The 26,618-nt window shown below is 36.4% G+C and overlaps 1 protein-coding gene across 5 annotated transcripts in view; it reads right to left on the bottom strand.

Annotated features, from left to right (window-relative positions):
- The window catches only part of kmt2cb (lysine (K)-specific methyltransferase 2Cb), a 142,592-nt gene that overhangs the window by 48,772 nt on the left and 67,202 nt on the right, over window positions 1–26,618 (bottom strand). For 4 of the 5 annotated variants that reach the window (XR_013816627.1, XM_079818573.1, XM_079818575.1 and 1 more), the window contains exons 10-26: window positions 25,956–26,070; window positions 25,680–25,852; window positions 25,063–25,355; window positions 19,416–19,505; window positions 15,535–16,238; window positions 11,988–12,107; window positions 5,834–5,950; window positions 5,633–5,734; window positions 5,420–5,524; window positions 4,703–4,884; window positions 4,194–4,358; window positions 3,129–3,238; window positions 2,955–3,038; window positions 2,280–2,492; window positions 1,553–1,678; window positions 941–1,054; window positions 487–629 (exon numbers count right to left, since the gene is read on the bottom strand). Coding sequence is in view for 4 of the 5 variants with exons in the window: in XM_079818573.1 (XP_079674699.1) it covers window positions 487–629; window positions 941–1,054; window positions 1,553–1,678; window positions 2,280–2,492; window positions 2,955–3,038; window positions 3,129–3,238; window positions 4,194–4,358; window positions 4,703–4,884; window positions 5,420–5,524; window positions 5,633–5,734; window positions 5,834–5,950; window positions 11,988–12,107; window positions 15,535–16,238; window positions 19,416–19,505; window positions 25,063–25,355; window positions 25,680–25,852; window positions 25,956–26,070 (2,956 nt within the window). In the remaining variant the exon portion in view is untranslated. The remainder of the gene's footprint in view (window positions 1–486; window positions 630–940; window positions 1,055–1,552; window positions 1,679–2,279; window positions 2,493–2,954; window positions 3,039–3,128; window positions 3,239–4,193; window positions 4,359–4,702; window positions 4,885–5,419; window positions 5,525–5,632; window positions 5,735–5,833; window positions 5,951–11,987; window positions 12,108–15,534; window positions 16,239–19,415; window positions 19,506–25,062; window positions 25,356–25,679; window positions 25,853–25,955; window positions 26,071–26,618) is intronic. The other variant, XM_079818574.1, reaches the window with a different exon arrangement.

Here is a 26,618-nt window from a genome sequence, read left to right as displayed (position 1 = left end):
CAACTTAAAAAAATCATTGCAATTATAATTTTGAGCAAAATAATCATTATTATCAGTTTAACCATTATGCAGCATGATGAAAATGTAACGTCGTACGTGTAACGTGTAAAGTTTTCATTGAGTAAATGCCCAGACAGGTCTTTCATAGACAGGTTTTAGATTAAACCAGGATTAGGCCTTAGTTCAATCAGGACAGTTAAGCAGCTTTTATAAATATGCCTTAGAAAAAAAAAACATGTTGGTTTGCATCTTGGGACAAAACAATGACTCATATTTAAAGATATGTCAGTGAAAGTTGCTTTCAGCTCTAACATGTATTTTAGTCTGGGACTAGCTTAAGCCTTGTCTGTGAAACCAGGGGGTAGGCGATAAAAACTTGACTAAACAAAAACAGGACAAGGTTGACTATTATGAAAAAAAACAAAAAGTACATTTGACACAAGACTAAGACTAAATAAAAACAATAGCTGACAAAATGAACACTACCTGTAGGTAAGTGGGGAAAGCCTCCTCCAGTTTGGTCTTCTTTTTCCTATAGCGTTTCCGAATTTTAATCTCAGGATTGTCAGGAAAATCAGACAAAGGATGTTTTTCATCAATTGGAGTGTCAGGCGCTTGGTCACCCCAGACTATCAGGACAGAAAAGAAAAACCACATTCATTCTATACATCAAAATCTTATGTAATCCAAAAATCTACAAAGAAATCTACAAAGCATCTACACCAATGCAATATATTTCTGTTATAATGTCAAATATATGTAATAATGCAATCAGGAAGAGCCCAATCCAGCCTCATGTGCAGATTGTGGACATTCTGACAAGCAGTTGATACATTTAAAAGATATTAAAAAATAATAAAGACTGAAGATTGATTAAAGATCCAACATAAGCTACCAGCAAAAAATCTTACTGAAAGTCATCTTAATGCATGATACTCACCCTCATCTTTGCATTGCAGGATCTCAGAACCAGTGGAGTCCTTCCTGACCAAGGCCGGTTTGGTTCTGCCTGGACCCATCCGGTTCCTCTGTCTGACCATGAAACCTCCAATACCTAAATAAAAGCAGAAAGTCCTCAATAATAATGAAGAGCTGCATCACTTCTGCTGAAATTACGTACAAGTGGTAAAGTGGGAAAAAGAAAGAAAAAATATATACAGTATATACACGCCACTTATTTAAAAGTTAATGTTTTTTGTTGTAAAAAAAAGTTTTTCATGACCATTTTCCATGCATTGCCAGATATTAAATATCAGTAGGCAAGTTTACATGGACACTTTTGATTGATGAATCATAGTGTTTCCATGAACGCTAAATAAAGTGACCTGCACCACTTCACAGATGATAAGTGAAAAAGAATTTTAGATTTGCAACACGACAGTCAATAATTATATTTAACAAAAACATCAGCTTGTTCCGTCTGTGAGTCATTACGCCATTTCTACGTCACTGCATTAGACCTGGCAATGCTGTGCTATGGATAATTATAACGAGGAATGCTTCCATGCAAAAGGGAAACTGCATTGGGTTCTACTCCACTGGAGTCTCTCACCTGGGCGGTAGGGCTTCCTCTTCCTCTTCTTGCAGGCATCTGTGTCTTTAGAGTCATCTTCTGCTGTGGCCTCTCTTTCAGGACTGGAGTCTGACTTCCCCTCACCATCCACCATCTCCCCTTCTGCTGCAAAACAGGCAGAGGCAAGCAAATACATACAAAGCTGTCAGGAATTACACACATGGAAACAAACCCCAATATGCACCCCTGACTACAAGAAGTGAAACTGTAATATGAGACATTTTAAAAAGTTTTATGCAACAGATTCAGCAAACTACAGTCCATTTGTCCAAAAAATAACATAAAATCACTATAATGAGCTGCCTAGCTAGATAACTAGTTTTATGGCATCATAGGTGCACTCCCGTTGTTTTAAATTGAGGGTAGAAAAATGATGCTCCCTTCTAAGACACCTAATCTTCCTCAATTGGAGGCACAATCACATGGATCCTTTATGGATAATTCCATAATGTTTTGACATGAACTCACCAAAACATTTAAAAATGATAGAAATTATATATTATAATTGACATAATATGCATGGTCCTTCTTAATCAGATATCAAGAGTTGAATGTATATATAAACAAAAGCGTCTATTTTAGGTTTAAGGCATTATGTTAGGTTGGTTTAAGGTTGTGAACCCCTCAATGCCGCATCTCTTATTTCGCTTATCATCTATGGATATGAAACTTTTGCTAAAAAACGAGATGCAACGAGATGCAGTACTTTTGGTGTCGTCAATGTCTCCATCTCTGGAGAGTTCAATCTGTGGGTCTGGAGGAGTCTGCAGCACGGCCACACTGTTCTGGTTTATGATCTTCAGTTTGAGTTTGGGTTTGGAGCGTCTCCGGCGAGAGGCTGCGTTGGCGAGACTCTGTAGCTGGGACAGACCAGACTCAGTGAGACAAACACCGTCCTGGGTGTACGTCCTCGACAGGTCTGTGGAGCAGAAACATGAGAGGAACTTCGTTGGAAATATGAAGAATCGACTCAAAAGAACCATTCACTCTCAAATTGGACATTACTATGGCCCGTGAGAAAGTTTTACTCAACAAAGAATCTAGTTGACACATTTTTTTTATAGCAAAGCATCACCAAAAACATTTATGTTCATTATAGAATTTTCGGTAACACTAGTATTCATTAGTTAACATTAGCTAATGCATTAAGTAACATTAACAAACGATAAGCAATTCATCTTCGTTAACGTTAGTTTAAAAATACTATTAATTGATAGTTCCATTGAAATAATTAACAGATACAACTTTTTAATAATGTATTAGATTAAGAGGTTAACTAATTGAACCCTATTGTGAAGTGTGAATGAAAATTCCATTACTTTTAATTATTATAATCTGACGCTTTTATAATTCTGTTTTAGTAAAATGAAATCAACTTTACCAGAATCTCTTGTTTTTGTGAATCTCTGTGGCATGAGAACAGGCTCGACTAAATCTAAACTGGATTTGGCCGGCGTTCCAGGCACTGTTTAATGAACACACAAATACACAATTTCAACCAAAATAAGATTTATAAATGTAAAACAGACTGTGCTTAAGCAGTGCTTGTGTTTACCAGGAGAGAGGGGGGTCTGGCCTTGACACAGACTGCAGTCAAAGCTGGTGTCTGCAATCTTCTCCACTTCCTCCTCCGAGCAGATACCCTGACACGAGGCATGCATCCACCTGCAGACATGGAAACAGCACGTTTGTGCTACGGATATGAGGGATACCTCAAACTGTGTGTGTATTGAGGAGAGCCGTGCAATTACTTTTCTACGTTTCATTGTCTTCTAGTATTAGGACTTACAATTGTATTGTGCAATAAATGGGCAAAAATCCCATTAATTTATATTGAAGGAGGGATATGAGTTCAGAATATTATTGGGCCAATTTTCACTAGGGCCATTAAGCGACCACCTAGTAACTCCCCAGAACATTTGAGTAACTGCATATAAAGAAGTAAAAAAATAGAGAACCAATTTTTTTCATCAATTATTATGACTATTATTATTCAGATTATTTTTTATAAATCTCAAGAGTACCGATATGCAGAAAATATTTGCATTTTAATACTTTTTTTTGTTTTGTTTGTGTATTCGTATTACATTATTCAATATGAATACACAAACAAATAAAACTTTTTTAAAAGCTACTATTATTAATAGTAGTAGTAATATTTCTGCTACTATATTTATACAAGGCTGCATTTATTTGATAAAAAATACAGTAAAAACTATAATATTATGAAATATTAATACAATTGAAAATAACTGTTTTCTATATTTATATAGATTATATAGACTATATATTAATAGTCTTCAGTGTCACATGATCCTTCAGAAATCATTCTAATAAATTGATTTGCTGCTCAAGAAACATTTATTATGTGCTGCTTATATGTATATATATAGGAACTGTCTAGCAATCACTATTTCAACATCTTATCAAATACTGTGAAATATAATTGGTAAATTTTTATATACATGTTGTTTTGCATGAGCCAGCATCTCTTTCTCAGAAAATGCATCCAGTAGGTTTTATAACATTTGATGGCAGTGATTTGCTGAGTTGAAAGGAACCCAAGCACACCAGCAGGTACAGGCACAGCCCAGACCCAGAGTGCTGGACCGCAGCTCACCTATCACACTGGCGGCACTGCAGGATGATCTCCTCCTCATTGTAGTCCTGCTGACACAGTGGGCACGATGCCAGGCTGGCGCAAGGGGCACACTGAGTGTAATTATTCTGCCACTCACACCTCAGACCCGCGGACGTGGCGCCGCACTGCGTACAGGACACACACCTGTGGGAGGTCAATGCAGGCAGAGTGACATTAATTACACACCACACGGCTCCACCGATTTTACCACCCTAATAACGGCTCACATCAATACATGACAAGTAAAATTATTCACATTACTAAAAGTCCTTTCAAAAATGCTTTTGTTAATAAAAAGGTCCTCTATTGTAACTAGCAAGTATTCTTAAAGTTGAAGCAGTTTTCAAAGCACAGTTGAAGCATAATTTTGTAAACAAAACAAAAAAAATAATAATAATAATTCTGCATTATATTATTTTAAATATGTATTAAAAGAGAAAATGTACGTGAAAATGTAAAAGAGTAAATTGTGAAACAAGGTGGAATACCATTTGCATTTCCAGCTTCCATTGGGCACATTCTGCAGGGGCGGGTCTAAGCAGTAGGTGTGGTAGCTGATGTCACAATCGTCACAGAGCAGCAGACGTCCCGGGTCGCTGGCCTGACCACACGCCTCACACACGGTACACTCCAAACACCGCCAGCCTTTACTCAACACCACCTTAGTGATCTGAAAACCAATAAATGTCATTTAACATAAGGCAGCATGCATATGAAGACAGAACTTTCCAAAAAAAAAAAAAAAAGAAGACAGTAGTTTTTAGTATCATTTTATAATTTTTTTTCCAAATATTTTGAAAAATGTTTTGACTATATTTGTCCATACAATAAAAGTCAAAGGGGTCAAAAACAACATTGCACCCAATTGAGACATTTTTCAAAATGACAATTTCCTTTGTGTTTCACAGAAAAAAAGAAAGAATTTTCAGCATCATTACTCCAGTCTTCAGTGCCACATAATCCTTCAGAAATAATTCTAATATGCTGATTTGAAAAAAACATTTCTTAATAGTATCAATGTTGCACTGCTTAATATTTTTGTGGAAACTGATTTTTTCTCTCTTTAAAATCCCCCTGTAGTCAATCATTTTATCCCTTTAATCGTTTTATCCCTCATCTTTGATCACCAAAATTACATATTTAAATGTTTTATCCTGTGAAAAAAAATTTATTTAGCTTGCAAGTGTGGAGTTGAAAGTGCTCACCTTTATGTTAACACAGTAGGGGTGGTAACACTGTCCACACTGCGCACAGGCCAGGAGTCGACCCTCCACACCCTGTCCGAAACTTCCACAAACCACACACATATCCTAAGGAAAAGAAAACACAAACACACACGCATACCACTGTAAGAGAGCAGCAGACTCCACATATACGGTAGTAAGCAGAACCGAATGCTCAGAAACATTCACTTTTACCTGTTTCAGCGTGAACGTGTCTGTACTAGAGAAAATCACCACTGTACTGTGCATGGCGTTTTCCTCCTCTTCCCTGAATGTGCACATTGGTTCCATGTTTATCTGCAGAGAAACAAACATACCATACAAATAAATGCTTTATAGTTACATATCCACATATCAGAACAAACAATGTAGTAGCTGGCAGTTAATGAGACATACTCCTGGTATTGGGATTGGAGGGACTCCGTTTTTCATTCTGGCACGGCCACGTCCTCCCCTGCCTGCGACACCCGAACCCCTGGGCCGCCTCCTGCCTGGGAAGCCAGATCCTCTACCCTGGTGACATAACAGAGATACCATAAGGGTCATCCTCGCTGGCAGAGAGTGATTCTCATCGAAAAGATGGGGCTAAAGGATTCCTTTTATGCATTTGCTTCTACTTTGCCCAACGGGAGTTTCCTGTAGCTAGTAGTAACTTTAGTGTGATAAATTACAACAATTTTCAATTGCATGTGCTTATACATATGTAATTACACCGTAATAACAACATTGTTCACTGACTTTGTGTTTGTGATGGGTTAATTTCACATTTCTGCAACAGATCACAGATAGTTTTTAAATATAGGGATCCTACCCTTTTTTCTATGAATACACATCGCCAATCTTCTACTTACAAACTGTTAAAAAGTTTGGGGTCAGTAAAAAAATCTAAGAAATTAATACTTTTATTCAGCAAGGATGTATTGAACTGATCAAAACTGACAGTAAAGTACAAAAAAAAGCTAAATCTTTCAATTACTTTCACCCTAAATATTTTAAAGCTTAGCATTAGAGCATTCTATTGACTATAGAAATTTCCATGATTTTTGTATTTGTTTGCATAACATTTCCAACCGAAGTGCATTCTTTTAATGACATAAGCGTAGGATGAAGGTGGGAACTCTGTGAAGGAATTCAACTAAGCAAACAAAAGCTTTTGAACTATATGGCAGTATTGCTATAGCTAACCAAAAAATATGAGTTCAGTATCAAATGTTTTTTACTAGATTAACAAACAATAAGCGATAAAAGAAAGGCAAATGACGTAATGGTCCAAACGGTGTAGCTTTTAAATACTCGAAGTTGGTCAAACCAATGAGAAGACTAACCATGTCTTATTTCTCTATATACCACTTCAAAGAGCCTTTTTCAAACACTCTTGACAATTTAGTTATTTTGCATTGACAGGACTGAAGCAATTTGAACTCAAGCAGGAACGGAGTGTCCAAAGTTTTCTTTTCTCTTTGTGTTTATATTTAATGAATGGTCTACCAGCTCAACTTTAATGCACTGTGATCAAATAACCAACCCGAACCAAACACGACTCTCTCTCAATTTAACTAGCTGTCATAGTGGAGCAACATTCCCCATAATGACACCAATTTTGGAGAGACTGTGACACTCTGTGTGAGATGGCATCGAAGGGAGCTGCCAACACGGCTATCAAGCTGTTGAGAGGCCTCGGCCGTGTTATTCTAGCGATTTCACTTCTATTACGCTGTCAGCGCGTTTCCTTTCCTCAGGGGCTGCCATTCTGACTGTCACAATGAAAACCCTTTCCAAGAATTACACTCCCTGCCTTCCCTCCCCCATCTACTGTTCTTCTCACTGGACCATAATTTCACCCGTTCTTTCAACTTCTGCCTCTGCCACTCAGACTTGATGCTTTTTAAATTGGTCTTTTCATCATCTCTTCGACCTGACTTTACAAAAAAGTACTCTGGTGGTACCGTGGTACAGAAATGGTACTGGATAGTAATACCATGGTACTGTGATGTAGCTTTATTTGACATAGGGATGGGCAATGCGGTTAATTAAAAACATTTTTTAAAATAATTTTTAATAATTAATTAAATAATTTTTCACTTTCACCTTTATTTTTATTACATTTCACTGTAATGTTAATAATTATACAATACAATTATAATAAAAATATATAATAATTATAATATAAAAGAGATTATTTAAATTAGGCCAGAGACCAGAACTTTCACGTCTTTATTGTTAAGGTCAGGTTTTAAAGGGTTAGTTCACCCAAAAATGAAAATTCTGTCATTAATTACTCACCCTTATGTTGTTCGACACCCGTAAGACCTCCGTTCATATTCGGAACACAAATGAAGATATTTTTGTTGAAAGCTGATGGCTGAGAAAGGCTTCAGACAGGCCTCCATTGGCATTCAGTACATTAATACTCCCAAGACCCAGAAAAGGTACTAAAAACGTTGTTACAAAGTCCATCTCACCACAGTGACTCTACAATCATTTTACGATGCGACGACAATAGTTTTTGTGCGCAAAAAAAAAATCTAAATAACACCTTTATCCAACTTGCTATTGCCTTCCGTGTGTGCCTCCACAACGCATGCGCGAGAATATGACGCAGATCTGGCGTTCGGACACATGACCCAGAAGCGATTTGTTGACAAGCAGAGGAAGACGCGCGTGTCTAAGCTGTTGAATTATACATTGATCGTGCTTTAGGTCTCGGCGTAGTTCTCAAAATGGCTTAAGTGTGCATTTCATGGATTCCCGAACCCCGGCGCTACGTCATATTCTCGCGCATGCGTCGTGGAGGCACACACGGAAGGCAATAACAAGTTGGATAAAGGTGTTATTTTGATTTTTTTTTAAGCCTTTCTCAGCCATCAGCTTTCAACAAAAATATCTTCATTTGTGTTCCGAATATGAACGGAGGTCTTACGGGTGTCGAACGAAATGAGGGTGAGTAATTAATGACAGAATTTTCATTTTTGGGTGAACTAACCCTTTAAAACATAATATTTAGATATTTATATACATTTAAAATATATTTATTTTAATATTTATTATATATATTACTTAATAACACTTTTAAATTACTGTAGTAATTACAGTAAATTATGACTTATAACTTATAACTAACCATAATTACTCAGTAAAATAAAGTATAACCTAATATTTTATTTTAAAAATTAAATAATTATTTTGAATTTATTAAATTATAAACACGATAACTAAAATGCATAAAATAATTTCATTGAATCAAATAAACTTAACAAAAACAAAAAAACAGAAGAGACCATCAACTGAATATATATATATATATATATATATATATATATATATATATATATATATATATATATATATATATATATATATATATATATATATATATATATATATATATATATATATATATATATTGCTGTCAAATTGATTAATCGCATCCAAAATAAGTTTGTGTTTATGTAATATATGTGTACTGTGTATAATTATTATGCATATGAATACACGCGCATTCATGTATATATTTAAGAAGTATTTGCATGTATACTGTATATAAATATAAATATAAAATATCTAAATATAACAACATTTTCTTAAATATACGCATCTGTGTGTACTTATATACATAACACACACATATTATGTAAACAAAATTTTCTTTAGTATTAATCGATTTGACAGCACCAATATTACAATATAATACAATATATTATATATATACACACCGATCAGGCATTATATTATGTCCACCTTCCTAATATTGTGTCGGTCCCCCTTTTGCAATGCACTGTGTATTCTGACACCTTTCTATCAGAACCAGCATTAACTTATTGAGCAATATGAGCTACAGTAGCTCGTCTGTTTGATCGGACCACACGGGATAGCCTTCGCCCCCCATATGCATCCATGAGCCTTGGCCACCCATGACCCTGTCGTTGGTTCACCACTGTTCCTTCCTTGGACCACTTTTGATAGATACTGACCACTGCAGACCGGGAACACCCCACAGGAGATGCTCTGACCCAGGCGTCTAGCCATTATAATTTGGCCCTAGTCAAACTCGCTCAAATCCTTATGCTTGCCCATTTTTCCTGCTTCTAACACGTCAACTTTGAGGACAAAATGTTCACTTGTTGTATATACACGCAAACATACATACATCATCAGTTAGTTTGTACACAAATATGTGCACGTTTGGTTAGTAAATGAGGCCCATTTTTGCTAAATTTCATCAAAAGCAAAATCACTACAAATATATTGTGAATATTCAATATAACACTCACTCATATAAAGGAATAGAATTAACACCATATTCATATACAAACATCTTTTGCCATTTTACTTTTAAAAAAGGTTTCCTTTCCATTAAAACCTATACTTCCACTTTCCCTGTTTCCTCTCCATCATAATGTCATAGTAGAGGCTATTTTCTTGTGGCAAATGTGGCAAATACTATCCAACGCGCTCCTTGTCAAGACATGATAATGCAATGGGACCTGGTCTGGCCCCGTGCCCAGATGATTATCCGGGTGGCTCCAGCGGCTCAGGAACAGATGGACCTGTAGGCTAGGGAGACTCCCACCAGAGCCAACATGGCCACTGCGCGGCCCCCTGACCCCTCAACACGCAGCACATCTGCTCCTACCCATGGGCTACGGCTCACAACGTGAAGACATTCATAACTCATTTTCATTCATTAGCCCAAGTCAAGCCAGGTCATAGAAAGAAAAGCACTGTGCATGCCGGGGGGGAACGGTTAGCTACAGACCATGTTAGTGACAATCATAATATGCTGCGGTTATTTCTGATATGAAAAATGCAAAATAATATTTGTCTAGTCAAAATCCAAATGAAAGCTGTCCAAGGTGAGCATTGTTATGACTACCTTTTCAATGTGATGGCCCTGCAGCGACTTTCATATTCTCTGCATGAAAAGGCAAGGTGTGGTTTACATTTCATACATCTGTAATTTACAGGGTCTTCCCTTTCTTGAAAATTACTTTTTATACCTATTGCTTGAAAATCACTATCACCACTGCCATCAATTCACAACTTAGAGAACACTATTGAAATGTTTTACTTGAAACATGTAAAATATGTCCGGTTTCAAAACATAATTGGACACAAACCAAACACCTGCTGTCGAGACTGAGGATATCTGTGGAGTATTCTTTAAAGAGTGCTGGAACATTTTAGTTCTCTCTAAAGATTACGACAGTGTCTACACTGGATGTGATCAGAATCACATCAGACCATATCAACTCAAGACTGTCTGCACTGGAATTGCTGACGGGCTCATGACTGTTCACTAAACACAGAGCAACTCACCCCAGTGTCTGTACATATATGTATTTTATATAAAACATTTTTTTTTCATATCTCTGTAGCTTTCATGTTACTAATTCAATGATAAAATACTATTATTAAAACATATAAAAGTAATAGAAGTAAAATAATTTATATAATAAAATTGGAAATGTATAAAGAACTATATTAAAATGTTATATTATGTTAAATTCTAATGTTATAATTAGTGCTGTCAATCGATTAAAAAAATGAACTAATTAAAGCGTAAATTTTTTCTGTAATTAATTGTGATTTACGATTAAAAACATAAGAGTTAATATTTTTTATATTGTAATAATTTCACAATTACTCTCCAAATTAATGAAGAAACAACTTAAAGACAGTATATTGTAAATATTTGTTGTAATGGCAATTTTTTATGACTGAAGGCCAGTATCACTGATACTAATACTGCTGCTACTGATGTGTCTATGAAATTGATAAAATAAAATAAAAATAGTTCTAGACATTCAACATTACAGTATAATTGAAAGCTATCAATTTAAACATTTATTAGGGTTTCAAATAAATAAAATGTAATTTAAGTGAACTTAAACAATCTTCACATAAATCCATTACAATACATATCATATTTACCTCTGGGTATCATATATAGTCAATATTCAGAAATTGAATAAAGTTATCAAAAACGTTACAGTCTTAACTGCATAAATTATGAATTAAATATAGATTAATCCTTATTAAAGCTAAAATTTTTAATTGCGTTAAATATTTTTAGTGCGTTAAACTGGGAAAATGTAATCGCATGCGTTAACATTCTAATTTTGACAGCACTAGTTATGATATATTAAATATATATATATTATATCATATACATTTTTTTAAAACAGTTTTTTTTATCAAATAGATGCAGCACTGGTGAGCACATAAGACTTGTCACTTTTGATTAATTTAAAAGATAATGTATAATTAAATAAATAACGAATACATTTTATTTAATAGAATTTTAATGGTAGACAGTGTATATCTTTCAATTGTATTTATTTGCTTTATTGCTAGTCATTTTCTACTTTTTTTTAAGGTCTTTTCTTTATTATTTACTCTTAATTTATTAGCTGAAGGCGTGTCGAACATGCTATTTCCAGTGTAGACAGCTTCACTGACTTACTATAATAAGAACAATTTAATATCGTCATGTCGCAAAGTTGTAACTGATCTCCCAATGAAGGCCTGTGTAATATTTAGCTGTATTTACCACACGAATTATCCAGGCGGCCATGCCGTGGGGCTGCCTGCTCTTTGGCCCGTCCCAGCCCTCAGTCGGGTCAAGGGACCATGTGGGGGAGCTCGGTCTGCGGGAGGCGCTCCATGCTCCCTGAAGATGGGGTGGGTTAGAGAGAGAGAGGAGGAGATGTGGGCGAGAACATGCAACAACTTAAATACAGCCAGCAAAGAAACACACACATACATGCATGTACAAACAGACATGGTTAACAGAGAATGTGACACATTAGAGCTGTGAATGAACAAAAAAAAAAGACATTTCAGACAAAGCGTTTCCTGAAAAAAAACAATACATCTGATTAAATTGCTCTCAAACATGCAAACAAAAATCTCCCTTTTGATTAGAAGTATTGCTTCTAGGGCAAGACTGCATGCGCAAAAGATGGAAAAGACCAGCGAAACAGAATCCTCCACTCCAGGAAGATGAGCCGGGGTTTAAAAATGTCATCAGTGCCTTAAGAGACAGTATTTAAAGGTCAAGTGTGTAGCAATAAACGGAACATCAAAAAATAACGACGGTGTCCAAACTAATTTAAAGGCCTCAAATGTTTGGGGTCGGTACATTTTCTAAAATGTTTTTGAAAGTCTTGTTACAAAAATAAATGTTGTTATTTTGATCTTTCTATTCATTTTAGAATCCTGATTTTCAACATTGGTAATAATAATAAATGTTTAGCAGTAAATCAGCATATTAAAATGATTTCTGAAGGATCATGTAACACTGAAGACTGGAGTAATGATGCTGAAAATTCAGCTTTACATCACAAGACTACTTTTTTTTTTTTTAAATAGAATAAAATAGAAAACAGTTATTTAAAATTTCGGTAATTATTTCACAATATTACAGTTTGTACTGTATTTCTGATAAAATAAATGCAGCATTGGTGAGCAAATAAGATTTTTTTGTGATCAATTTTGATCAGTTTAATAAATAAATCATGTATAATGAAATAAATAACGGATAAAAGTATTAATTTCTTTTTTTTTTTTAAATTGTACCGACCACAAACTTTTTGAATGATAGACAGTGTATATCTTTTTATTGTCTTTTTTTGCTTTATTGCTTGTAATTTTCATTTTTTTTTATTTTATTACCGTCTTTACATACTTTTATTATTTACCCATAATTTTAAAAAATATATCTTGATTTACATAATTTACTCTTAATCTTAACTCATTGAGAAATTACTTATTTATAATATTTAATCATATTTAATCATATAATATTCATATTTATATGTAATATTTAATACATTATATATATATATATATATATATACTATTTATATACATATAAATATATACACACACACACACACACACACACACATACATACACATATATATATATTTAATATTCAATAATTTTTTTAATAAAGGTGAGTTGTGAGTTGTATTTCGCATTAAAGCACTGGAATGGCTATCACTTTTCTTGCTGTTAATAGACCTTTCGTCGGCGATTAGTTTCACTTTTTCTTGTGAACAGGCCTTTACTGTTGTAGAGAGGCCTGGCATCAGAATGCCTGTGCTACCTCTGTTGCCATGACAACAGAGACACTCGCTGTCTTGTTTACAAACGCATGTGATTATGCCAGCACGACAACACATGACTCGAGCACACAAAGGGTGCAAAAGAGCAGGCCTCTTACAGCCGCCTAATTCCTCTAATTAATCCGTTTGTGGCTATAAAGTTAATTAATACTTAGCGATCATCCCGAAATCACGATGATGGCTGTGACTTAAGACTTGCTCAATTAAAACGTAAAGCTGCCTGAAGTGAAATTAACACGTCTGCGTTTCTTTTTATTTAACCAAATTTGCAAATCCGTGTATACGCTTGTTGGAGTGTAGTTGCTCTGAGGCATTCTGGGTGCATCTTTCTCCATGTCTGTCAGGAGAAACACTGCCTTGTTAGGAAGGTAGCCATCAAGGCACATTGAACACCAACGTTTCCTGTCTACCAAGATTCTATCTGATCGATTTTAGGTCAATTGTGTGCGTGCGAACAAATCTGACAGATCAGCTGAAAGCAGGACATTAATTCATAAATGCACATTTCTTTCTTATTTTTTAATCTTACCAGACACTAAATATTCACTTGGTTATGTCTAAAGCTCACTTGAATTTTAAACTTCATTAGTTCTAGAGTTCTAGATCATTAGACATGACGTTATTTTTCCCTGGATGCCAGTCTAAATAAAACGGTCTGTGCAGACTGGGCAGATGCCTTCGCTTTCGGACACAGCCTTAGTGAATTAGAGGCCAGTTGGTTAACAGGAAAACACAATCACAAACAGGATGTGATGCATGAATGATGATCTGATGGCTGAGTATGACATGTATGTGAGAAGTCGAATGCTGAGATAATTTCCTTGAATTGATAGTTGAAGCCTGTGTCATATCTCAAAAAATGTTCAATTTATCACACATATTGTCTATAATAAAGCTTCCAACACATTTTCCCGTTGTTATTGTGTTCCAGCACAAAATTAAACTTTTACATTCACAAATCACCAATATTTCCAGTAGAGAGCATGTCTGAGTGTTTAGACAGAAACCTATTGAAACATGTATAAGAGTTAAAAAAATTGAAACCGCTAATCACAATTGTTAGGTATAATGCAGCAATAACAAGCAATAGTCACAATTTATGAAAAAATATGCAATTGTGAAACAAGGTCATGATTATGTGAAATAGTGTCACAATTGTGGAATATATTGTGAGACGCAATACATGTCAGTCACGCTTAAAAGAAATAAAGTCGCAATTGTGAGATATTCGGTCACAATTACAGGTAACATATTTATGCAGTTGTGAGATACCATGTAATATTGAGATAAACGTCGCAATTACCAGAAATAGGCCTAACATAGCAATTACAAGAAATAAAGGCACAATAAAAAAAATGTAGGTGATATATGGTCACACTTAAAGGTAAAAAAATTTACTTAAAGGTAAAAAAATCACAATTGTGAGATACAATGTCATTTTGAGATATAAAGTCGCAATTACGAGAAATAATGTTGCAATTATGAGAAATAATGTTGCAATCATAAGAAATAAAGTAACAATTGTGAGATATATGGTCACAATTACAGGAAAAAAATGCAATTGTGATTGTCATGTTGAGATAAAAGTCGCAATTGTGAGAAATAACGTTACAGTTATGTACAAAAGTTGCAACTATGAAAAAAACTTTTCCAATTTAGAGATATAAAGTCAAGTTATGAGATATAAACATTTCATGAGATATAAAGTCACATTATGAGATATACAGTCACAATTACAAGAAATAAAGTCGCAATTGTGACTTTGGTTATATTTTCTGTTGAGATCACAAATAACAAATCAGAATTGAGTCGGACACTGCTAAAATATTGAATTAAACCAAACTGAATTGAATTGTCTGTTTGAACAAAACCGTATGCTTATTAATTAACCTACAAAAAAAACAAAAAACAGCAGATAATGAATTAAATAAACCACCACAGAATTGATCATAAAGTATATGACTGACCTGCTTGACTCTGGGCCTTCCAGGTGAAAACTTCCTCTTAGAGATGGCCGGCTTGCCCATGCCGATTTTTGGAGTGAGTGGTATGAAGGTGGATGAAGGCACATTGCTAATGGCTTCTCCTGAGACAGCCTGGGCTAGGGCATGGAGCTGGGACGCCCCCTGCCCAAATGAGGGCAATCCCTCAGGCTGCCTGCATGGAGGCTGCTGTAACGACGTCCTCTCCTCCACCAGTGAGCTAAGCTTGGCCAAACATCGCTCATCAACATCCATAGAGATGTCCATTTCCTCCGCGCGGCTCTCAGGAATAATGTCGTGCTGACGCAACATAACATCCATTTCCACCGGGCTCTGAACTACCGGCGTAGTCTTATCAGTACTAACCTCAGGCTCTACAGTAACTCCATGTACCTTTGAGCTAGGCTCCTCTGTGAAGGAAACCTCCATGGGCTCTTCCTCATGGGAAGTACAGGCTGGAGTTGGCTCTTTGGTGGGTGATAGGTTGGATTTCTGCTCCTCTAGGCAGGGCTCACTGTCATCCTCACTTTTGGAAATGTTTTCCGTGAGAGTAGCTGAAGTCTCTGGAAGCGCCTCTGTTTCAAGGGATGTCACAAGCTGCTGGACTGTGGACGTCTCTGGAGCTGAATCCAGTTTCTGCTCGTGTGGCTCTGAATCTTCAGGATCTTTTGTCTTATGAGGAGATGTAACTGCAACATGGAAAATAACAAAATCAACATTCAAAATTACTTTACAAAGATTTACAAAAATACACTGCAGGTCAGAAGGTAAAATGTAACCATAATGTAACCAACAGTACTGACCATATTGTCAACATTTTAATAAGTAGTAAACTGTTGGGGCTTATTTCACTACTGCTTGATTCAGAGTTGAATTTCTTATGGTATAGTGCTAATGCAGAGCTAATGGTAAATAATGAATGCAGCTTTAATGACAGATTCAAATGAAATATTAACTGAGAGAGTTAATGGATTATTTGTACATTACACACAACAAAATCATTAAAAGTGGTCTTGTAAAAGTAACTAGGGGAATAAAAAGTGTAATAAAAGAAATGGGCAGAATTAATTTGGTCAGATACAACAAAATGTATTTTGTTGGCATGTAAAAGCAAAGTGGACTATGTTGTGCATTTAAAAACATGTAATAATGCAATTAAATTATCTTAATGTTCCCTTAAATTAAATGTACATTTATTAATTTAGGAGATGCTTTTATCCAAAGTGACTGCCAAAAAACCACCAAAAAAAACAAGCAATTTATCATACAGGGCCATTAACAACATAATAATTTTAATACTGAAGCATGGCAGTACACAGCTAGAGAAGTGAAATAGATTTTTATTTTATTTTTTTCAATTTAAAATGTATTTGTAATTGTTTATATATTTATTTGTAATTTATTTATTGTTATAGACTACTTGAATCAAACAAAGGAAGAACGTTTTTCTTTATAATCTTTATCAGAATGTATATTTATCAACCATTCTGATTGGCAACATCCACTTTTCACGACCCAATCCCAATGCCCAAAATCACATCCTGACCGATTATATTTTCTCTTGTGAAAATCCTGCCCTGAATATGTCAGATTACATTAATAAAATGGGATGTGAATGCTGTTTTATGCTGACTTTAATTTCTATTTTAGTCATTATGGTTAATTGTTAAGATGAGTGTCTTCGCTGTTGTTACCAAAGTTCATTAAACTATCAGAGAGGAAAACTGAATTTTTCAACAAATTCATTCTCAACCACTTGTTTTGAACAACAGACATATACAGCAGTGTTTCCCAACCTTTTTCTTGCCACAGCACAGTTTTGATTAGCGAAAAATCCCACGGCACACCACTAAGCACTAAAATTGCACAGACGTGCATTGCTTCAAATGGCATATTAAAAATGGATATATTATTAAAAGTAGTACTCACATTTAAGTAGAAACTTGAGCTTAATTCAGGTAGGAACTTAATAAGGTCATATAGGTAGCTATATGATGTTGTTGGTGATGATAAAACAACAAACTTTGGCTACATATCATCGCTGTCGGACGGAAACCTTGTCGTCAAAGTTGGTATTGTGGCTTTATATATGTTCAGATACTTGTAATATTATTAATGTTATATACTTTTGTCATTATAATATTAACCTTTTATGATGCATATGGCACACTTATCTGGAAACACTTCAGGTGTTTCGAGTTTCTGATTGAATTCTACAGGATATCCGCGAGACGAGTGCGTTGTGTTCTTTAGCGGTCTGCCTAGACACAAATGCTGCGACTCCAAACTCCCTGGAAGAAGAACGCTGTTGTGTTTACAACACTGACAATGAACGCTTACCGGGATCAACTAAATGCTGGATTTTCATATTTAGGTGAAGTTCGCGACTCCATTGTTGCAGTAAACTTGAACGTTCATGAATGAATAATTTGTAGATGCACGCCGGTCTGTTATTGCAGGGACATTGACTTTACATTTTCACGCCCCTAAACATGACACGGAACAAAACGAACTGGTTGCGTTACATGTCAGTCAAACGCCTCTAGTCTTCTTGACCAATGAAAGCTGCGAAAGAATCCAGACCTTCTGCCGTCAGTCTGAAAGTCTGGCTACGCGAGACTATGAGGATTTTGACCAGCAAATGACAGAGATAGGCCTATGCTTTTTTTCTGCGATTAGAACGGCCGCATCTGAGGCAGTAAGTGCATTGCATTACGTTTTCATCAACTTACAGGTAGTTTATTGTAGCTATATGGGCACTCAGTTTTTCTAGCTGTAAATACATTTGGCCAAAATCTCATGATATAAAAGACTAAGCACTATGCACAAGACATTTAAAACAGTATATTGGCTACAAATAGATGGTAAATACCAGACTAAGGGCCAGATTTACTAAACAGGGCAAATTAGCATGCAAATGTGAGCACAATTCCAAAAAAGCACTGATGGGAGTGGAAAGTTCTGCTTGTGATCTACTGACGACGCACAAATTAAAGAACACAGACGCAGCCAAACCATAATGACCAATGCAATCTTCCAAGAGCAGTGCAAATTAGCATCTGGTGTAAGACATGCTTTTTTGGGCGGTAAATAATGGCGAAAATACCAGTAAAATGACAAGCGAAAACCTTAGTAAATCACCTTGTATGATTCATTTAAATACTCTCCTCCCATAAATTTTGCGTCTGAAAGGGAAATACTACAAGTGTATATGCAATAAGGTCAGCTGCAAAAACAGCCCTGTCCACGCCTTTTCAGCACTAATTTTTCACTGCGCGTCTTTAGTACATCCTGACAGAAGTTTTGTAATGCCAAAAGAGGGTTTGTGCTGGCGCAAACTGTTAGTAAATCTGGCCCGAAGACTCTTCTCCGCTCTTCAAAAAAAATTACAATAATTTATAGTCATAGCGTTTCTTGAGTACCCTTGCATTGCAAACAATGCTTTTTGATTAATCTCCAAAAAGCATGTGGCACTTCATTCACTATGGAGGCGGGTGGAGTTATGAGGTTTGACTGACAGTTTGAAGAGCCAATGGAGTTACATGGTTCAGTCACAAGCTCTTTTTAATACTTTTCATTGGTTAATTATTTGTAAAACCCACATAAAGGATGACAAATAGCATTGATTTTTAAGAATAAACTAAACAAAAAGGGTTTTCACCTGACAGCGTCGATATATTATTATTTGTAGCATTTATTTTTATTTATTGCTTTCTTTTTTGGGGGGGGGGTTTGATCATTCTCATGGCACAGTGCTTGGGAAACACTGATATATAGGATCTTGCTTATGGTTAAGGATAAGGGCATATTCAATAATATTAAATATATGCATGTGTCACTGAGAGCAAACAGAGTAGATGAAGTACCTGAAGTCTTTTCATTTTCTGTGCTGTGGTGGTGTGAGGTCTCGCTGGACTCTGGCTTGGCGGAATCGCCACTAGCATCTGCACCAATTTCTAGAGGAGGGGGGAAAAGTCAATAGAGTATCCCGACTTATGTTATGTAATGCAAACTGCTCCAAGCACTAGTGGAAATAATTACAGGATTGGAAAAACAACTCAACAGGATAGAAAAGTGCAGGAGAAAGTGTGAACGCAGGCACATATGGCATGTGTGTTGTTCAGAAAACATTGTGTTCAAGAGAATTCAATAGCGTTGAGCAGTACACAAATACTGAAGGTAATCTTCGCCTCCTATTAGAACAATTTATCCAGTGTCTCCTTACATACACGCTGTACTTTTGATTTGTGGCTCTGACTACACTATATCATGCTTTATTGTCTTCTTACTGTCTATAACATCGCTCTCTTCTGTTCATTGCATGTCTAGAACAACACATTTCCACCTCAAGCACTTTAATTCATTGATTCTGAGGGCCTTATCAGATCAATCACCTCGTATCTCCAGTAGGAACCGATAACCAGCCATTACAGAAATCATGTAATCACAGAAGACTAAATGACTATCGTACGGCTGACATCAGCTGAGGACCATCTGAAGTAATTAGAGGGCAGGTTTCTTTTTTAATCAGAACTGCAGAGATAGATCATGATTCTGATCTGGACCTGTGACTGCTATAATAGAGAGAAGATAGAGGCCTACAATAATGACTCGTGCTTTCAGTTATTCAGCACATCTTTTAATTACGGGAAGACGTGAAACTTGCTACTTATGGGCTGTTATGTCAGATGAAGTCACTTCTGGGTAATAGGAGACATTAAAAGGAAAAAGACCGCTATACACCCAATTCATTACGAGACACAGCTGTCGAAGCACACTCATAGTCAATGTCAAGATGTGGACTAAGTTAAACTGTAACTGTATGATGATCGAAATCACGAAATGTGACAGCTCTGCACGAGCTTGCGACAACCATAGCATGGTAGCCAGGGTTCAAAGCGCCAAATGAGAGTCAAAATCAGTGTTAAAACGGTTACTCACCAGTTGCACGGTAACTTTTTTTAGGAATTTTGACAATACATGGATATGGATTAGAGAGATCATCAATAATAATTACATAATTATATGAATATACTGTAAAGTCTGAGATAATGCATGTTTCGGAATAAAGCACAGCACAGTGTTCATTTTCAGGTTTTTTGTCTTTAGCCGATCACATGCCTGATAAAGTTGTGATGCCTAAATTCACTTGCAGCAAAACTAATGATTTAAGTTTTAAGTGTTTATTTTGAATGGATTTAGATTTAGAACATTTATCAGTTATCGGCCACAACACGAAAATAATCAGTGTTATTTTACTATTATTTATTTATTTATTTAATTTAACGACAATAGCCCTGATTTGTATTGACCAGAATTTTAATAACCCTGTATGCATAAATGTTAGAAATTTTGCAGCAAATATTAAGGAGGCACCAATATTAAAATTCTGGTCGATAATAAGTAGTTTTCGTAAAGCTAATAATCTGATCACCCGCTGAGTCTCAGAGCCATTTAAAATGTGATGTCGCCATGGTAACCTATGGTTCAAGGTCATGCCAAAAGACCTATGGTCCAATAAGCACATATTCTGCGCTTATAAGTTTCTCATTCATAATCCATAAGGCACATATGGGGACTTTCTCTGATGGGTGAACACTGCTAGATCATGACATGTAGCATAATTCAATCTAATGTAATGGAGAGAGAGAGAGAGAGAGAGAGAGAGAGAGAGAGAGAGAGAGAGAGAGAGAGAGAGAGAGAGAGAGAGAGAGAGAGAGAGAGAGAGAGAGAGAGAGAGAGAGAGAGAGAGAGAGAGAGAGAGAGAGAGAGAGAGAGAGAGAGCTAAATAGAATGACCAGTCACATTGGATCAAGAGCCATTGGGCATCATCTACGAAGGTGAACAAGGTTAACTCTCTGCCGTAAACAAGCCTCTCTAAAGTTGTTGTGAAAGACCAATGAGTAGAAGCCTTAAAGTCTTTTTGAAGCTAGTTGCGGCAAAGGCATCATCTACATCCAGCCGTCATCCACACCACTACCTATTGCCAATTTCAAAATACCCAAAAAATTATTTCTTTACTAATGGCAGTTTCATACTACATTAAGTAGGGAACGGCGATAAATCGATATCGAAATGTATCAACAAAAATAAATCCACAATATCGATAATAAACATTTGATAAAAGATATTGTCAAGTACAAAACGGCAAAATAAAAGTTTGGTTTAGCTTGAATAAATAACAGAAATACATTAATATTGTATAGTAAAATGTCCTCAAAGTAATAATAATAATAATAATAATCAATGTAATGTTTAAATAAAGTATATTATACTTTTTAAGAATTATCATAAAACGAAGATATTTTATCATTCATGTTTTAATTAAAACAGTATTTGACAAAAGAAAATTGTGATTTGTTGTAAATTAATTGTTATATTTTCATTTGATTAAATTTTTAAAAGAGTGGTTAAAACCTTAACGTTTATAAATTAATTTCATTAGACACCATTTCTGATTATACATTTGTATTAAATCACTAAACTGAGGCTGATGATGGAATCATACTGCGGCTCTAACCCAAATAATGAGTGAAAGGGACCTGCGGAGGCACGGGGTGAAATCAAACTTGGGTTTGGACCAAGTCTGAATAATTTTTTTCACTGTTGAATCTTTTCGATGTACACCTACAACATACAGCATAATGTTGAGGCCGCCCTGTGACCGCCTAAATAACCATGAACCCAGCGTGGGATGACGCCAGATCTCTCACCTCTACACCTAGAGATTTGCACCAGGATGAATAATGCTGTACAAGGCCTGTGGGCAGCTGCTCCCCTAAAGGTTGAGGAATTGAGTTACTGACACTGTGCCGAGCATTTGTACAGTGACAGCAGGGTGTTAATGTACCGCACACCAAAAGCTGGTTGAACGCAAAGCTGTGATGGAATATTACACATGGAGGAGATTGGCAGGAAAGTAAAACTTTTTGCCGATCTGTAAAGTGAGACGGTCTTCAACATTTAGGTGGAAAATTGAATTGCGTTCCACGGGTTTAGGAACAACATGAGGGTGAGTAAATGATGACAGGACTGTCATTTTTTTATTTAATAATGAACTATTTCAATGAATCACTATAGTCTTTATCCAGATATTTGAAAGCATGTAAGTAGAAAACATCACATAAGCAACACTTTCATAGAGTCTAAGCCTTCCCCAGGCAAGTTTCAAATACCCCTTTCCTCAAAACCAGTCCAGACTAATCCAGACAGATCTGAGGCATGTGGGCCTATGGGATGCTTTGGCCTACTCTTCCACTTCAGCAACTTCTGGCCTGAAGGACTGGGGTGCTTCCCAGAGCAACCTCTCTCCTAATGTTTCAAAGACTCGGGCTGAACTCACAGTTACTGGACCACTGTAACGCAAGTGAACGGTAGACACCAAAGCCAAAACCAAGCCAATAAGACAGTAAAATCAAATAAAAACTTAAAAGATTCCATTCCAAAACCACAAAAATTCTCTCAGAAACCAAGCCAATAAAAAGCCTTTACAAAAATGATTAAATGATTCATGCTAAGGTTAAAAACTAGACTTGTTGGGCCATGCAAAAAGAGGTAATAGCAACCAATCTATAAGCAATACATTCTCAGAAAAAAAAATGGTACAAATGCTATCCCTGGGGCAATAACCTATAAAAAGGTATTAAAATGAACCATTTAGGCACTAATGTTATCGATTTGACTGCACTGAAAAGATCGGATGAGAACAGGGGTCGGAAGAATTTTTTGACTGTGTATTTGACTGTTTATCCGTGCAACCGAAGACTTGACTTGTATACTTTAGGACAGGGGTGTCTAATCCTGCTCCTGGAGGGCCACCTTCCAGCAAAGTTTATCTTTAGCCCCATTTAAACACACTTGAACCAGCAAATCAATGGAATACTAGAAACTTCCAGGCAAGTGTGTTGAAGGTAGAGCCCGACCGATATATCGGCGGGCCGATATTATCGGCCGATATTAGGCTTTTTCCAAACTATCGGTATCGGCATTTATGATGGCCGATAAATGAATATTTTTTTAAAAATAAAAAAACCGGACGAAACACCTCTCAAACACATTGAGTGTTGGCGTTTCATAGTTTGTCCACCAGAGGGCGCTCTACAACGTGCCGGCTGGCAACACCACCAGCTGATCCAGCAGAGTCATGCTGAGCTTCAGCGCTCTGAGCGCTGCATTCACAACACAGATCATCCGCGAAATGCATGTAAGTTGGCAACGAGACATACATTGCTTGAATTGAATAACAGTTAAAAGAACATCCCCATCAGTTCTCTTAACTCAAATAACATGACACAATTTGTAACTGCCAAGTCCAGTTTTGCTGTTACATGTAAGCCAAGAGAGCTGGTAATTACGCTAGGTTACAGTTGACTGACTTATTTTACCTCAGACAATGTGACTGAATAAAATGTATTTCTTTTATAGTCTGACAGTTTGACATCATGAGACGTATCATCTCTCCCCTGCCCGTTATTTTGAAAAAGTATACATATTTCTAAATTATAATTTATCATAGACGCTAACCACAAAGCTAGCTAATGCCATGGCTATCAGTGGGAGACCGCTAACATTAATGCGCCTTGAAAAACACAACAAACTTATTCTGCCTAAATAAAGTAATGATTACTGTATTTATAACTAGTATATTTGTAGTTCCAGTCTCTGCATTGTAAATCGTAAGTTAGGCTCGTGAAGAGTGAACGAAAGTGCGTGACTTCGTTCAGACGCCGCATTAACGAGTCAAATAATGGATTACACGAGTCATCATCAGTAACGTTAGTAGATTTTAGAAGGCAGGCAGCAAATGATGATTGAAAATGGTTTGTGGTAGCTTGATGGATAGAATTAAAAGTGCATGTAAAGGGATAAGCAAGTTGACATTGTAATTATAAGGTGGCTCATATTTATACTGTATATAGTTTATGTTTTGCTGTTGTTGTTATTTATCAGAACTTCTAGACCTTAACTGAATATTTTTTTTTCCAGTCTTGCTAAAAGTTATATTTATAAAGCTTACCACATCTATTAATACTGGTAACTTTGATTTTTTGTTTTTGTTAGCCTATTGTGTTTTCGTCCAAACGACTTTAAGTTTCATATCTTAAGTTTGTATTTTTATACATTTTATTTATCAGAACTTTAATATATTTTATGTTCCTCTGTTCTGTTGTAACAATAAAACAAACAAGTTTATTTTTAAACTGCATTATCATATTATTTTAGAGAGGCTGAGGGATCATGAATAACTACAAATAACTGATGTATAAGGGAAATCTGTTTGTGTTTTTTTACGCGTTTCTGTTATTTTATTTTTTTATTTTTTATATATATCGGCTGATATATCGGAATATCGGATTTTTAAGTGACCAAATATTTGTATCGGTATCGGCCTTAAAAATCCTTTATCGGTCGGGCTCTAGTTGAAGGTAAACATACAGGAAAGAGAATGATCCAATGATAACCTTGCAAGCCTTACCAATACTCATTACATTCAGACACTAAAGTGGGTCTCACCCGTCATTTGTATTATATCCATTTGCTTCTCTTCACTCGGCATCTCGCTGACAGGCTGATGAGGTTCAACGTCTTGAACTTTGGCAGGCTCAGAATCGTTGTTTGATGGAACTAGCTGTGTGTCTTCTTCAACGTCCACATGTGATTGAGTCTCCGCCTTGTTTCCTTCTGCATCTGTGCGCACAGGATCTGATTCAAAGCCGGCGTTTCTACAGATGGAACATATGTGATCTTCTTTGGACTGGGCATGTGCGTGACCTTCACCTGGTCGCTCACACGCTGGGTGGAACCACCTGAATAAAAAGAGGGAGCTAATGACTCACTTCTAAAATTAGGTTTCAGATATGGAAAATGTTTGAATCTGCTTAAAGCAAGAGTGTCCAATCCTGGTCCTGGAGGGCCACTGTCCTGAAGAGTTTAGATCCAACCCCAATTAAACACACCTGAACCAGCTAATCTTCCTAGGCATACTAGAAAGTTCCAGGCAGGTGTGTTGAGGCAAGTTGGAACTAAACACTTCAGGACAGTGGTCCTCCAGGAGCAGGTTTGGACACCCCTGGCATAAAGGAATATTGAACTATCCTGTTCCAGAGTAAGGATATTTTACGTGAATGTACCTTTTGCACTGATGACAAGAAAGCAGGTCTTTGTGGACGTCTGGATCTGCGTCGCTGGGACATGAGCAGGGGATGGTGGTGTCCTGTTGATCGCCACAGTTTTGGCACAGTAGGCTGTTGTGGTGCCATTGATCACTGCTTCGGGTGCCACACTCGACACACATCCGGCAGTTCTACAAAACACACAGCGGTTTGATTATGATTAGCTATACTGTATTAAAGAAATGGGACATATTTTGTCATGACAACAACAAAGTCTACCAGAGCCGCCCATACCTTACATCTCCAGCCGTTGGTGGGGATAGAGTCCATAGCCGGCTGCAAGCAGAAAGTGTGATAGCCTTTGTCGCACATATCGCACACTAGCATTTTAGTGTCTTCTCCAGGCTCCCTGAAAAATACAAAGACACAGTCAATTCTCAATTCAGATTCCACTGGTGCATAATTTCTTAAAGGTCCCATGGCATGAAATTTTCATTTTATGAGGTTTTTCAACATTAATATGAGTTCCCCTAGCCTGAATATTGTCCCCAAGTGGATAGAAATGTTGATCGGTGTAAACCCGAGTTCTGGCTGTCTTTCTCTGCCTTTGAGAAAATGACAGGCCAGACGAGCCAATCCTGAAGTCTCCTGGTTTGACATCCAAGCAGGAACGGTTACCTCCCTTTTCTCCACCCAGAGAATCTGGAACACCCATGCAAACGCTCGAGAGATCATTGCTTGCGAACGAGTGAATGCTGGCAGTTTCTCAGTGTTTGGATGTACAAATGAAAACAGAAGTCTTTTTTCAGTTCCTTCTGATCTGTGATCAGTGATTTCTGATGTGTAGCTAATTATTTATAATTCGTGCACACACAGCGGCTTCTCTCTCTCCCGACAGAACGGTGTTTTCGTGTTTTATATCTTGTGAGTCAGTGTTTTTGTACGTCCTCGTCGCGT

The sequence above is a fragment of the Gobio gobio genome (genome assembly GCF_949357685.1).
Source record: "Gobio gobio genome assembly, chromosome: 6".
NCBI classification, from domain to species: domain Eukaryota; kingdom Metazoa; phylum Chordata; class Actinopteri; order Cypriniformes; family Gobionidae; genus Gobio; species Gobio gobio.
Note: the sequence above shows the minus strand (reverse complement) of the source record. Positions and strands in the feature narration are given on the sequence as shown.